General features: G+C 38.0%; 1 protein-coding gene and 1 long non-coding RNA gene across 3 annotated transcripts in view; one reads left to right on the top strand and one right to left on the bottom strand.

Moving 5' to 3' along the window:
* Positions 1-6,613, bottom strand: part of AP4E1 (adaptor related protein complex 4 subunit epsilon 1) — a 55,105-nt gene extending 48,492 nt beyond the window's left edge. The window contains exons 1-3 of one of the 2 annotated variants that reach the window (XM_025472803.3): positions 6,376-6,613; positions 3,660-3,731; positions 158-281 (exon numbers count right to left, since the gene is read on the bottom strand). In XM_025472803.3, coding sequence (XP_025328588.1) covers positions 158-281; positions 3,660-3,731; positions 6,376-6,525 — 346 coding nt within the window. In that variant the 5' untranslated portion in view covers positions 6,526-6,613. Of the gene's footprint in view, positions 1-157; positions 282-3,659; positions 3,732-5,891; positions 6,029-6,375 lie in introns of those variants that run through there. The other variant, XM_025472804.3, reaches the window with a different exon arrangement.
* A 6-nt stretch (positions 6,614-6,619) lies between these two features.
* LOC112675939 (uncharacterized) overlaps positions 6,620-15,554 on the top strand; it is a 69,892-nt gene continuing 60,957 nt past the window's right edge. The window contains exon 1 of the long non-coding RNA XR_003146171.3: positions 6,620-6,842. This is a non-coding gene — a long non-coding RNA (uncharacterized LOC112675939). The remainder of the gene's footprint in view (positions 6,843-15,554) is intronic.

The following is a 15,554-nucleotide window of genomic DNA, read 5'->3' as shown; positions in this document are numbered from 1 at the left end:
ACTTATAGGCTTTAAGTTTTTGAAGTGTTCTCTTCTAAAGCTTTGAAAATTACAAAGCACTGTTCTAAAAACACTATATACCTGCTACCATTCATTTCACACAATAACTAGAACTTTAAGGACAGTATTAAGTAAAAAATCTTAAACACATACATACCTACTCTTTTTTCTAAAAGGTTTCCTTGTTGTGCCAACTTGATTGCATGTATATAGCCAAATGAAGCGTCATATCCAAGCATTTCACAATATATAAGTCTCACCATACATTCCTTCATCATTTTCTGTAAAGCAAAATAACCAGTAATTGCATAAATAAGTAGAATGTTTTGTTTTTTTAAATTATATTGCAATCATTTCACAGAGGAAATCCCTTAGTCCTGGCACTAAAGAAATAACCAATACATATATTATAAATTCATAACCTGAAGTCAAACTTTATAAATAAAAGTTGCTCCAAAACTTAGTTCACCAACAGTATTGATTTTAGTAAAATTATTTTAACTTTTTTTTTTTAAGATTTTATCCATTTATTCATGAGAGACACAGAGAGAGGCAGAGACATAGGCAGACAGAGAAGCAGGCTCCCTGTGGAGAGCCCGATGCTGGACTCAGAGCCAACACCAGGCTCAATCTCACAACCCTAACATCATGACCTGAGCCAAAATCAACAGTCAGATGCTCAACTAAGGCACCCAGGCACACCCTAATTGTAGCTATGTCTAATTCTAAATGTGTAAATTTGGTTATAATGTGAAACACATGGTCCTCAGACAAAATTTCACCAATAGTAATATGACTTGGCTTCTAGAATGGAGCACATCATTTTAATATACTTTGCCAAATAAAAACATCCATAAAATTCCCACAAGTCGGGGATCCCTGGGTGGCTCAACGGTTTAGCGCCTGCCTTCGGCCCAGGGCGTGATCCTGGAGTCCCAGGATCGAGTCCCACGTCGGGCTCCCTGCATGGAGCCTGCTTCTCCCTCTGCCTGTATCTCTGCCTCTCTCTCTCTCTCCCCCTCTCTCTCTCTCTCATAAATAAAATATTAAAAAAAAATTCCCACAACTTGGTAATAATTTGTAAAGAAAATAACTTTCACATTTAAAAACCAAATTACACACGGACTTTCTTCAGAATTATTTTATTGTACGTAATATGCAATAGTCTGTTTTACAGACATTCTTTTTAAACAACTCTGGTATAGCTATTATATAAACAATATTTAATTTTTTTAACCAGGTCTTTCAATACTGACAATATAAGCTAATTAAGTTGTTTAAGGCATTGTATAAATGTTTTCAGTATAATATTTGCATTCTCAAAAAAAAAAAAAATATTTGCATTCTCAATATCTATAATAAATTTTAATCATAAATAAAAATATAAATAAAATGTGTTTCAAAATAAGCTCACACCTATTTTAATATATAAAAATTAATCAAGGTTAGTATATTACACAAAATACCTGGAAAATAACAAATAATAAGCAAGGATAATAATATTTAATATTTCATTCATATTTATGTATGTATTTCATATTTATATATGTAAATATGAAGAGTTTTTTTAAAAACCATAGGAAAATCAAGCTTGGAGAAAAAGATTTTTAATACAGGTCACTTATGTTTAAAGTAATAAAAGTTAAATCATTAGTATATTAAGACTACTAAGTACTGAAAAAACAAGCTTAAAAGATACTAGAAGTCCCTCTTCAAAAGCTTCCACATCAATTAGGAGTGAAAGTATTCATCTAATCTATTAAGTACCAATCCTGGTTTTCAAACATTTTATCTCAGAGTTTTTCAAAAGTCATGATGAGCTCTATTTTATCAAAATTAAGAAATGTGTGGGAAATATCAGAAAGGGAGACAGAACATAAAGACTCCTAACTCTGGGAAACGAACTAGGGGTGGTGGAAGGGGAGGAGGGCGGGGGGTGGGGGTGAGTGGGTGACGGGCACTAAGGGGGATACTTGATGGGATGAGCACTGGGTGTTATTCTGTATGTTGGTAAATTGAACACCAATAAAAATTATTTTATTAAAAAAATAAAATAAAAATAAAAGCTTAAAAAAATTATACATGCATACATTATTATTCTCTTAGAGAAGAAAGTCCATTTCCCAATACAGAATTTTTTTTTTATAATTTCTCTACCAAACTGTCATACAACTTCTACACAACCACCTCAGGGACAGACTATAAAGCATGCCCAGATGGGCACCTGAGTGGCTCAATCGGTTAAGTGCCCAACTCTTGATTTTGGCTCAGGTCATAATCTCAGGGTTATGGAATCAAGCCCTGCCTGGGGCTCCATGCTGAGCGTGGAGCTTGCTTGGGATTCTCTTTTCTCCCTCTACCCCATCACGCGCGCGCTCTCTCTCTCCCTCTCTCAAAAAAAAAAAGAAAGAAAGCATGTCCAGAGCTGGATGGTCACAATGATTATAAAATCTTCCTTCCGAACTCTGGCTCCCTAACTTATCTTATTTCTCCAGGTATGTCAACTATAAAAAATAGAAATAAAACAAAGTAAAAAGACAGAAACCACTTCTGCTGGGATCCCCGGGTGGCTCAGCGGTTTAGCACCTGCCTTTGGCCCAGGGCACAATCCCGGAGTCCCAGGATCGAGTCCCGCATTGGGATCCCGGCATGGAGCCCGCTTCTCCCTCTGCCTGTGTCTCTGCCTCTCTCTCCTCTCTCTATGACTATCATGAATAAATAATAAATAAAAATAATAAAAAATATTTAAAAAAAAAGAAACCACTTCTGCTTAACATTTCTATCAAATATCATGAGTAAATATCACAATGATTTCATACATATACACACACAGATATATCTATACATATACACATAAATATAGCAGATTAAGCTAGGTTTTGAGCTTCATTTGTCCACATTACTATGATAATAAAAGGAAATATATACACTCTTAGACTTTAAAAGTGTTATTTATGTACATAAGCATGCGTTCATGCAAAATGATCACCCCAATATTTTTATTAGAAGAGGGAAAATACTCCCACAGTGATGTACACACAGGAGGTACTCACTAAATATTTGCTGAATAATGTTGCGTGGCAAAATCTCATTATATGAAACATGAAAATTAATTAAAAGGAAAAAAATTTAAGTCTTAATCTAACTATGTAGAAACATTGACCTGCATAGAGCGGCTACTCATTAAACAGCTGCTAAATGAATGCTGTTTGAAAAATCAAATTACATGGAACTCAAGTTCTAAAATAACTGGAACTCGATTTAGGTGTTGTGCAATATAGTTTTACAGTAAGAAAACCATGTTTCTGCCTTGTTCACATATAATTCAGGGCTGAAAGTATTACTTCAGATGATATATGGTAACTTTTTCCCAGTGCACAACATTAAAACAATAAGAAAGGCACTGGAGTCCCATCAGTATTGCCACATTTATGTAATTATCATCACATTGGCATTGAATTGTCATCAGTCAAGCAAGTCTTGCTTCAGTGCCACCAGTCAATAATAAAAAGCTCAAGCTCTGACTTGCTATCATCCATAACTGACTGTGACCATAACAAATTAGATTTTAGTAACTGATCAATTAGATGCCACTATAGACTCCATAGTGGACCAGATTTCAAATATAAAATGTGCTGGCACTAGCTATACAAACTTACCAGTGTTGTAGTAGGAGCAGAAACAGTTGCTTTCAGATTACTCAATTCCTGTTGGATTAGTTTCTCTTCCTCCTGAAACAATGAAAGTATTTAAATGCATGAATAACTGTCTTTCCAAACTCTAACAATATTTCTTGAAAGGAAAAATATGATACTTTCAATGACAAAAAAAATCACATTATTTTGAAGGACAGTTATAAAAATTATGTGCTTAACATTGGCCTAAAGGCCAATGTTTCATTCCTGGAAAGAATAATCCATCATGCCTTTTTCCTTCACTTAATTATTGTCCCCTCAAGGACAGTCTAGCAGAAAATGTTTTGTTTTGAATTAAAGGTGGAGAGAAAGAAGAAAAGAAATTTTTCATGAATTGGTCCAGGATAAGGTTCTCACACTTTCTCTTTAAGAGTAAAAAGTCCTGGGGAGCCCAGGTGGCACAGTGGTTTAGTGCTGTCTTCAGCCCAGGGCCCAATCCTGAAGATCCGGGATCAAGTCCCGCATCGGGCTCCCTGCACGGAGCCTGCTTCTCCCTCTGCCTGTGTCTCTGCCTCTCTCTCTCTCCGTGTGTCTCTCATGAATGAATGAATAAGTAATCTTTAAAAAATAAAAAAGTAAAAAGTCCTGGGGCGCCTGGCTGGCTCAGTCAGTAGAGCATGCAACTCTCGATCTTGGGGTTCCAAGGTTGAGCCCCACATTGTGTGTAGAGATAATAAAAAAATAAAAAATTTTAATAAACAAGTAAAAAGTTTTCAAAGAATAACAAGTAGCATAAGAGCCATATGCTTCCTTCTTATTTTCTCCTTATTCCTCACATCCTTTCTCTCACTTCCCATCTCTCTCATACACACAATAAATACACCATTGTGATCACTTCTGTCTGCACAGTGTTTCACCTCTTTAGCACACTTGAATATTGGTCTCATTTTTGGCTAACATAATGCTATCTTTAAATTACACATTGAATCAGGGGCGCCTGGGTGGCTCGGTGGTTAAGCAACTGCCTTTGGCTTGGGTAGTGATCCTGGGGTCCTGGATTGAGTCTGCATCTTGCTCCTGGCACGGAGCCTGTTTCTCCCTCTGCCTGTGTCTCTGCCTCTCTCTCTCTCTCTCTCTGTCTCTCATGAATAAATGGGTAAAATCTTTAAAAAAAAAAAAAAAAAGTTACACATTGGATCAGCAGATGTCCATTAGGTAGATTATCAAGAACCACTAGTGAAGTACTGCCACATTTCCACATTTAGATATCTTATGTACAGCTTCAAACTGCAATTTAAGATCAAAAATAATTCTTTTTTTTAAATTTCACTCAGAATCTCACAAAAATGAGTAAAGGACAAAGCGTTGAGACAAGCAATAGTATGTCCATAATTATGATTTCTGAATATGAAGCAGAAATACAGCATCCAGTGGCATATCATCTTATTTCACATTTTAAAACAAAAATGTTTTAGGGCAGCCCGGGTGGCTCAGTGGTTTAGCGCCTGTCTTTGGCCCAGGGCGTGATCCTGGAGTCCCGGTATGGAGTCCCACGTAGGGCTCCCAGCATGGAGGCTGCTTCTTTTTTTTCTTTTCTTTTTTTTTTTAAGATTTTCTTTATTTATTCATGATAGACAGAGAGAGAGAGAGAGAGAGAGAGAGGCAGAGACACAGGCAGAGGGAGAAGCAGGCTCCATGCAGGGAGCCCGATGCGGGACTCCATCCCGGGTCTCCAGGATCGTGCCCTGGGCCGAAGGCAGGCGCCAAACCGCTGAGCCACCCAGGGATCCCCATGGAGCCTGCTTCTCCCTCTGCCCATGTCTCTGCCTCTCTCTCTCTGTGTGTCTCTCATGAATAAATAAATAAAATCTTTTTTTAAAAAAAATGTTTTAAACCCCCAGGGCACTTTGAAGGAAATCCTTCTCTGTCATTTCTCCTCTCTGGGCACCTACCTGTCATCGTATATTGCTTATATCTGTCTTAAGCTCCAATTCCTTGGGAAAAAGGAAATAAGTTTTATTCTTTTCCCTCGGTGTCTAACACATAACCTCTCCCATAAGCATATTTTGAACAAATTACGACGTAACACATTTATCTTGCACAACCCGTTCACCTACCAAAAGTCTGCGGACGCTTAATACCTTCTATGACAACTGCTGATTTTCAATGCCCACCTGAGGCCGACAACAAATTTTACATTTTGGGAGAATGACGCTTTTTCTTTGCAACCCCCCTCCCTCCCCCGGTTGGTCTAACCTAAGAACCTCGAGCTCCCCAAAGATGCTGAACGATAGGTTCAGATGGCAGGGTCTGTTCCGGCGTGTGAAGGGACCTGCAAAGGAACTTTGTAGAAGGTAAACAAAGCTGGCACTGGCTCGGCACTTGGTGTTTTCACTCGCTTGATGGCCCATCTAATCCTCAAAACAACCTATAGAATACGTATGGGTGCTTGTCCACGTCAACGTTCCAGGAAATACGAGAAGGCTCAACAATTAATGAGGCTGCCCCAGATAATAATGACTCAGGGTCGGGGCCAACCGTGGAAACTCGGCCTGCCAGCTGTCGGTCCCGGAAGGAAACTGACGCTTCCAGACAGACGCAGGGACCGACTGGACGCCTATCGCAGCCCCTGAGCTCCCCCGGAGCTCCGGCGGGGCTAGGCCTCCCAGCGCGAGGGCCTCCCCACACCGCCCACACCCCCCTCGGGCGCCCCTGACCTCCCGGCCCCGGGAGCACGTACGTGCTTGGAGGTTAGCGCTGTGATGCCGCGGACGAGGCCGCCCAGCCGCGAAGAGAAAGAAGCCTTGACGCCCGCGGGCCCGCCCACCGACTGGTTCTGCAAAAAGAGTCCCGGCAGCGCCGTCAGCGTCTTCTCCACTATGTCGCTCATCGCCGCCGCCGCCGCCGCCGCCGCCGCCACCGCCCGCGATCGGGCCGCCGCCCGCCTGCATGCCCGGCCCCTGCCCAGACGCCGGCCCGGCCTCCGTAGACACTTCCTGTTTGTTTGAAAAAGAAATCTTTATTCGCGTCCAGCGCGGACAAGGACAGTGTCGTTCTCGAGAGAGGCCGCCGGAGGGCGCGAGACTCCGCGTGATGAAACCGCGAGCGGCGCAGACGACCCTGACAGCTCACGCTGGGGCCGCCGGGAGGAAGCCGCTGGGCCGGGTCCCTCTCACGCTGTGACGTCAACTCATGACTACACACCAGGTAAAAATAGAGGGAGTCAGGATGCCTGGGGGCTCGGCGGTGGAGCGTCTGCCCTCCCCGGATCGAGTCCCACGTCGGGCTCCCTGCGTGGAGCCTGCTTCTCCCTCTGCCTGTGTCTCTGCCTCTCTCTCTCTCTCTGTGTCTCTCATGAATAAGTAAAATATTTTAATTTTTTTTAATTTTTTTAAATTAAAAAAAAAAATAGACGAGTCTGTGTCATTCCCTGGGTTGCTTCTCCATGCCCCACTGCCTTGTAAGTTTGATAGGTGCTGTAATCTGTCAGGGTGGAGCAATTCATGAAAACCTTTAGCTTCATTGCTGGAGGGAACTCAGTTATTTTGGAGACTAGCGTGAAAAGCCCAGTGGTATCTGCTAGCCTGAGGTTGCGGTCCCGATTACGGTGAGCAATGGATCAAGGACGCGGCAGTAGTTGAAAAGAGAGATCAGGGGATCCCTGGGTGGCGCAGCGGTTTAGCCCCTGCCTTTGGCCCAGCGCGCAGTCCTGGAGTCTCAGGATCGAGTCCTGCGTCAGGCTCCTGGCATGGAGCCTGCTTCTCTCTCTTTCTATGTCTATCATAAATAAATATTTTAAAAAATAAAAAAATAAAAGAGAGATCAGGAAACAGCCAGGGATAGTAGCTCTCCATCCATCCCTAACTGACCACAGGCTGCATGCACACGCAGGAGACACAAGGCCTGTTGGAAAGTAAAAGGCAGACACGAAAACTGCCTAAAATGTGAAAGTTCTCTCCAAACCACACATATATCTAGTAGCAGAGATTGGAAGTCTTACTGGTTCTGGGCATTTGAGCACAACCTCTGATCAATTCCTGGCTGACTACTAAGCTGTGCGGGTACAGGATGACCCCTAAAAAGAGAGATATCCAAAGGTTTAGTCCAGGCAAGTTACTAAACAAAGAAAAAAAAAACAGCAACAATTATCACTAAGGGTAGAAATCAGAAACTAGATTTGCTACAGAATTTTACCTAAAATGTTCAGCTTTCCTGGAGGGATGACAATTCTGGACTTCAGATTATAATAAAAAGCTGTAGTGATCAAACAGTATGGTATTAGCACAAAAAAATAGGCACATAAATCAACGGAACAGAATAGAAAACCCAGAGGTGAACCTACAGCTGCATGGTCAATCTTTGACAAAGCAGGAAATAATATCCAATGGGGAAAAAATCTTTTCAACAAATGGTGTTGGGAAAACTGGACAGCAACAAGCAAAATAATGGAATTGGACCACTTTCTTACACCAAACACAAAAATAAATTAAAAATGGATTAAAGACCTAAATGTGAGACATGAAACCATTAAGATCTAGAGGAGAATACAGGCAGTTAACCTCTTTGATATCAGCTATAGCAACTTCTTACTAGTTGTCTCCTGAGGCAAGGGAAACAAAAGCAAAAATAAACTATTGTGACTTCCTCAAAATAAAAAACTTCTACACAGCAAAGGAAACAATAAAACTAAAAGGCAACCTTCAAAATAGAAGATATTTGCAAATGACATATGTGATAAAGAGTTAATATTTAAAATATATAAGGAACTTATCTAACTCAACACCCAAAAAATGAATAATCCAATTAAAAAATGGACAGAAGACATGAGTCGACATTTTTCCAAAGAAGACATATAGATGATCAACAGACACATGAAAAGATTATCAACATCACTATCATCAGGGAAATACAAAGCAAAACTACAATGAGCTATCACCTCACACCTGTCAGAATAGCTAAAATCAACAACACGAGAAGCAACAGGCGTGGGCAAAGGTGTGAACAAAGGGGAACTCTCCTGTGCTGCTGGTGGGAATGCAAACTGGTGTGGTCACTCTGAAAAACAGTATAGAGTGTCCTCAAAAATAGAACTACCCCATGACCCAGCAATTGCACTACTAGGTATTTACCAAAAGAAAACAAAAACACTTATACAAAAGGATATATGCACCCCAGTGTTTATAGCAGCACATCTGCAACAGCCCAAGTAAGGAAACAGCCCGAGTGTCCATCAACTGATGAATGGATAACAAAGATGTGGTATATGTATATAATGAAATATCACTCATCCATTAAAAGAATGAAATCTTGCCATTTGCAATGACATGGATAGAGTTAGAGAATATACTAAGCCAAATAAGTCAGTCAGAGAAAGACAAATACTGTATGATTTCACTCATATGGGAAATTTAAGAAACAAAACAAATGAGGATGGGGGTGGGGAGAGAGAGGCAAACCAAGAAACAGACTCTTAACTATACAGAACAAACTGATGGTTACCAGAAGGGAGTGGGGTGGGGGAATGGGTGACATAGGTTATGGCAACTAAGGAGGGCACTTGTGATGAGCACTGCAAGATGTATGGAAGTGTTGAATCAGTAAATTGTGTCCCTGAAACTAATACTACACTGTATGTCAGCTAACTAGAATTTAAATAAAAACTCTAAAAAATAAAAACATAAAGTGTCCAGCTTTCAACAACAAAATTATGAGAGTTTCAGAAAAACAGGAAAATATGACCTATATGCAGAGGAAAAAGCAATTGATATAAACTGTCTCTGAGTGGGCCTACATGTTGGATTTAGAAGACAAAGATTTCAAAGCAATTATATAAATATGTTCAAAGAACTCAAAAAAATCATGTTTAAGTAACTAAAAGAATATATGACAACAATGACTTAACAAATAGATAACTCAATAAAGAGATGCAATCTATTTTTAAAAAGAGAACCAAATGTAAATTCTGAAGTTGAAAAGTTATAATAGTTGAAAATTTACTAGAGGAGTTCTACAATAAGTTTGAGATGGCAGAAGAAATAAGCAGTGAGCTTGAAGGAAGATCAAAAAAATTATTCAGTCTTTAAAACTGAGAGAAAAAAGAATGAGGGAAAAGAAACAGCCTTAGAGATTTGTGGGATATCATAAAGTATATTAACGTAAAGGTAATGAGAGTCCCAGAAGAAGCGAAAAAAGAGGGTAGGGGAGTAAGAATACTTAAATAATGGCTGAAATTTTCTCCTATTTGATAAAAAAAATACCAAAAAAAAATCCAAACAACAAAAGAAAAACAATTTGTCATTTTAATGGGAAAACCAATTCAATTAATAGCTGACTTCTCGGGGATCGCTGGGTGGCACGGCGGTTTAGCGCCTGCCTTTGGCCCAGGGCGCGATCCGAATCCCACGTCGGGCTCCCTGCATGGAGCCTGCTTTTCCCTCTGCCTGTGTCTCTGTCTCTCTCTCTCTCTCTCTCTCTCTGTGTGTGACTATCATAAATAAATAAAAATTAAAAAAAATAAAAAATAGCTGACTTCTCATCAGAAACAATGGTAGCCTGAAGGCATTGATACCATAATTTTAGAACTGAAAAACCAAGAATTACATAGTTAGCAAAATTGGCCTTTTTTAAAAAAAAAAAAAAAGATCTTTTATTTACTGATTCATGAGATACACAGAGAGAGAGGCAGAGACACAGGCAGAGGGAGGAGCAGACTCCCGGCAGCGAGCCCCATGTGGGACTCAATCCTGGGACTTCAGGATCATGCCCTGAGCCAAAGGCAGACACTCAACCACTGAGCCACCCAGGCATCCCAAAATCAACCTTTAAAAATCAGAGTGAGGGACTTCATTTCCTTATGAAGTCTCCTGTGTTACATGAAACATACTAACTAGATCTGTATGCTTTTCTCCTGTTTTTTTTAAAAAAAGAATGTGAAATAAAGACATCTCAAGATAAGCAAAGAATTTGTTATTAGTAGACTTACCTTAGAAGAAATGTTAAAGAAATTTCTTCAGAGGTGTTGGCTGGCTCAGTTGTTACAGCATGTGACTCTTGATCTTGGGGTTGTGAGTTCAAGCCCCACATTGGGTATAAAGTTTATTTTTTTTAAAAAAAAAAGGGAAATTTCTTCAGGCTAATAGGAAATGACACTAGACATTAATTCAAACTATACAAAGAAATGAAGAACACAGGAAGTGGTAAATATAAAGGACTATAATATTTCTCTTTTTTGTAAGAACTCCTTTAAAGGACAAAAGATTGTATAAAGTGAATCATAACACTGTATTGTTGGATTTAGAACATGTACAGATGTAACATATATGACAATAATCACATGAAGGAGCTATAAATGGAACTGTATTGGAGCAAAATTTCTATATTTTACTGGATTCGTATTTTATTCCAGTTATTATTAACCTGAAGCAAACTGTGATATATTAAGATGCATACTGTAATTCTCAGTGAAGTAACCACTTAGAAAATAACTAAACAAATATAGTAAAATATTAACATAGGAATTAAAATGATATTAAAAGAGGCTATTAAACATAACAAAAGACAATAAAAGAGGAACAGGAGAACCAAAAGTGAAAAAGATGTGATATATAGAGAATAGCAAAATGCCAAGGATGAATCCAAGCATATTCATAATTATATTATAAATCTCAATGAGCTATTTTCTTTATTTTGTTAATGTAATATATTGCATTGATTGGTTTTTGGATATTGAATCATCCTTACATTCCAGAAATAAATCTCACTTGATCATGGTGTAAAGCCCTTTTAATGTGCTATTGTATTCTGTTTGTTAGCATTTTGGTAAACATTTTTGCATCAATGTTCATAAGGGATATTGGTCTGCATTTTCTTGTAGTGTCTGTCTGACTTTAGTATAAGGAAAACGCTAGCTTCATAGAATGAATTTAGATGTGTTTTCTCCTCTTCAATTTTTTGGAAGAGTTTGAAGAGGATTGGTGTTCATTCTTCTTTGAATGTTTGGTAGATTCACCAGTGAGGCCATATGGTCCTCGGCTTTTCTTTGTTGGGAGGTTTTGGATTATGTATTCAGGCTCCCGACTAATTATAGATCTATTCAAATTTTCTATTTCTTATTTCTTCAGTTTTGGTAAGTTGCGTGTTATTAGGAATATATCTATTTCTTCTGGGTTATCCAATTCATTGGCACACAATTGTTCATAGTAATCTATTACACAGTCGTCCCCGCTTTATCTGTAGGGGATACTTTCCAACGCCCCCAGTGGATGCCTCAAACCACAAGTAGTACCAAACTCTACAAATACTGTGTTTTTTCCTATACATACATACCTATGTTAAACTTTTTTTATAAATTAAGCATACCAAGAAATTAATCACAATAACTAATAATAAAATAGGACAATTAAAACAATATACTGTAATAACAATTTTGTGAATGTTATCTCTCTCCCTGTCTCTCAAAAAAGGGTACTGTACTCACCCCTCTTCATCTTGTGAAAATGTGAAATGATAAAATGCCTACATAATGAAATGCAATGAGGTGAATGACGTAGACACTGTGATGTAGTGTTAGGCTACCATTGACCTTCTGATGATATCTGAGAAGAATCATCTGTTTCTGGACAATGGTTGACCACAAGTACCTGAAACTGCAGAAAAGGAAACCACAGATAAGGGGGGACTGCTGTAATCCCTTTTATTTCTGTGGTATCAGTTGTAACGCCCCCTTTTTCATTTCTGATTTTAGTTATTTGAGTCTTCTCTCTTTTTTTCTTAATCTAGCTAAAGATTTGATTTTGTTTGTTAATCTTTTTGAAGAATAAATTTTAGTTTTGTTGATTTCTGTATTGTTTTTCTTTTAAGTAATCCCTACACCCAACATGGGGCTCAAACTCATAATCCTGAGATCAAGAGTTGAATGCTCCACTAACTGAGCCAGCCAGGTCCCCCTTCCTCTACTGTTTTTCTATCTTTGTTGCACTTATCTCTGCTCAAGTGTATATTATTTCTTTTAGCTTTGGGTTTAGTTTTCTTTTCCCAGTCCCTTATGTTTAAATAGGCTTTTGACTTGAAGTCCTTTTTATTCTTTAATGTATGTGGTTACAGTTATAAATTTCCCTCATAGGACTATTTTGCTGCATCTGAGAAGTTTTGGTATGTTGTGCTTTTATTTTTATTTATCTCAAGGTATTTTCTAGTCTCCTTTGTGATTTCTTCTGTGACCTATTGGTTGTTTAGCAATATGTTGTTTAATTTCCTACATATTTCCAGTTTTCCTTCTGTTATTGATTTCTAGTTTCATTCCATTGTGGTCAGAAAAAATACTTTGCATGTATGTGTAACCTTTTTAAATGTATTAAGATTTGTGTTTGGCCTAATATATACTCTGTCCTAGAGACTATTTCATCCGCACTTGAGAAAAATGTGTATTCTGCTGTTGTTGGGTAAAGTGTCCTGTATATGTCTATTAGTTTAACTGGTGTATAATGTTGTTCAAGACCTCTATTTCATTATTAATCTTCTATCGATTTCTATTCATTATGGAAAGTACATATTTAAGTCTCAAACTATTATTGTGGCTCCCTTTAATTATTTCAATTTTTGTTTCTATTGATAGGTAGGTCTAAGTGAATAGATAGATATTCCATCTTTATGGATTAGAAAGAATCAATATTGTTAAGATTGCAATTCTCCCTAAACTAATTTATATATTCTATCCAAAAACTACAGCAGCCTTTTTGGCATAAACAGTAAGCTGATTCTAATTTTTATGTGGAATATTCAAAACAATTTTTTTTAAGATTTTATTTATTTATTCATGAGAGACACAGAAAGAAAGGCAGAGACACAGGCAGAGGGAGAAGCAGGCTCCATGCAGGGAGCTGGACATAGGACTCGTTCCCGGGACCATGGGACCACACCCAGAGTTGAAGGCAGGCGCACAACCGCTGAGCCACCCAGGCATCCCTATCCAAAACAATTTTTAAAAAAAAGAAGAACAAAGCTGAATGACTTAAAGTAGCCAATTTCAAAACTTACTATAAACTACAATAATCAAGACAGTGTGGTATTGGTGTAAAAACAGGAAATATATATATTAATGGAAGAGAATTGAGAGTCAAAAATAAATTCTTATATATATGGTCAATTGATTTTTTAAATATTTTATTTATTTATTCATGAGACACACACACACACACACACACAGAGGCAGAGACACAGGCAGAGGGAGAAGCAGGCTCCATGTAGGGATCCTGATGTGGAACTCGATCCTGGGACTCCAGGATCATGCCCTGGGCCGAAGGCAGGCGTTAAACTGCCGAGGCACCCAGGGATTCCCTGGTCAATTGATTTTTTTAAAAGACTTAGTTCTTTTAGAGAGAACATGGTGGGGAGAGGTAGAGAGAAAGAGAAACTTAAGCAGACTCTATGCTGAGGTTAGAACCCAACACTGGACTCAATCTCATCACTTTGAGATTATGAAACTAAAAGTCAGATGCTTAACTAACTGCACCACCCAAGCACCCGTATGGCCAATTGTTTTTCAGTGAAGTAGCCAAGACAGTTAGTTGAATGGAAAAAGGACGCTCTTCAAAAAGTGATACTGGAACAATTTGATATCCATATACAAAAAAAGTTAACTTCTAGACCTTTACCTCACACCATACCCAAAAATTACCTCAAAATGGATCTTAGACCTAAGTATAAATGCAAAACTATAAAGGTTCTAGAAGAAAACATTGGCTAAATCCTTCATATGCAGAGTTCTTAAATATGACATCACAAGTGTGATACACACACACAAAACTGATAAATTGGACTTCATCAAAATGACAACTTTTGGGCATTAAATGAAACTCTTAATAAGTTCAAAAGATAAGATGTAGTCATGAGTAAATGTTTACAAATTATGTATCTGGTAAAGGAGTTGTATCCAAAATACACAAAGAACTCATAACTTAGTAATGAGAAGAGTAACAATCCAATTAAAAAATGAAGAAATGCACATTTCACCAAAAAGAATATATGAATGGCACTTGAAAAGATAGTTAACATTCTTAGTCACTAGGGGAATTCAAATTAAAACCACAATAAGATAGCATTACACACCCTCTAGAACTATAATCAAAAGGTCAGACAATACCAAGTGTTAAAGAGGATGTAGGGAAACTTTTATATATTGCTCAAAGGAATGGAAAATGGAAAAGCCACATTGTCAAACAGCTAAGTAGTTTTTTAAAAAGGTAAACAAATTTGCCATACTATCTAGAAATTCTACTACTAGATGTTTACCCAAGAGAAATGAAAATATATGTTCACACAAAGACTTGTACATAAGTGTTCACAGCAGTTTGGTTATTCATAATAACCAAAAGCTGGAATCAACTCAGATGTCCATTTTGATGAGTGGATAAACAAAATCATATGTCCATGTAATGGACTACTTTTCACCTATAGGAATGAAACTAAAGGAATGAAGCACTGATACACGCTAAAACATGGATTAACCTGGAAAACATTATGCCAGGTGAAAGAAGCTAGTTATAAAAATTGACTTATTGTATGATTCCATGTCCATGATATGACCAGAAAAGACAAATCTTCAGAGACAGAAATCAAATCAGTAGTAGCTTGAAATTGGAGTTGAAACTGAGGATGGACTGCAAATACTCATGAAGGAATTTCATGGGGTTTTGGACATGTTTTAAATCTAGATTATAACAGTAGTTGCACAGCACTGTAAATTTACTAAAAACCACTGTCTACATGCTTACGATGGGTGAATTTTATGGTATATAAATTATATTTCAATAAAATTGTTAAATGAATTTCAGAAATGCTTGTCCGTTATTGACAGTTTGCTACTGGATCTTTCTGGAACTAGTGACTAGAGATTCGTGCAGAAATGGAAAGAGAAAGAAC

This window comes from Canis lupus, chromosome 30 (genome assembly GCF_003254725.2).
Source record: "Canis lupus dingo isolate Sandy chromosome 30, ASM325472v2, whole genome shotgun sequence".
NCBI lineage: Eukaryota > Metazoa > Chordata > Mammalia > Carnivora > Canidae > Canis > Canis lupus.
This window is presented reverse-complemented; position numbering and strand designations above follow the sequence as displayed.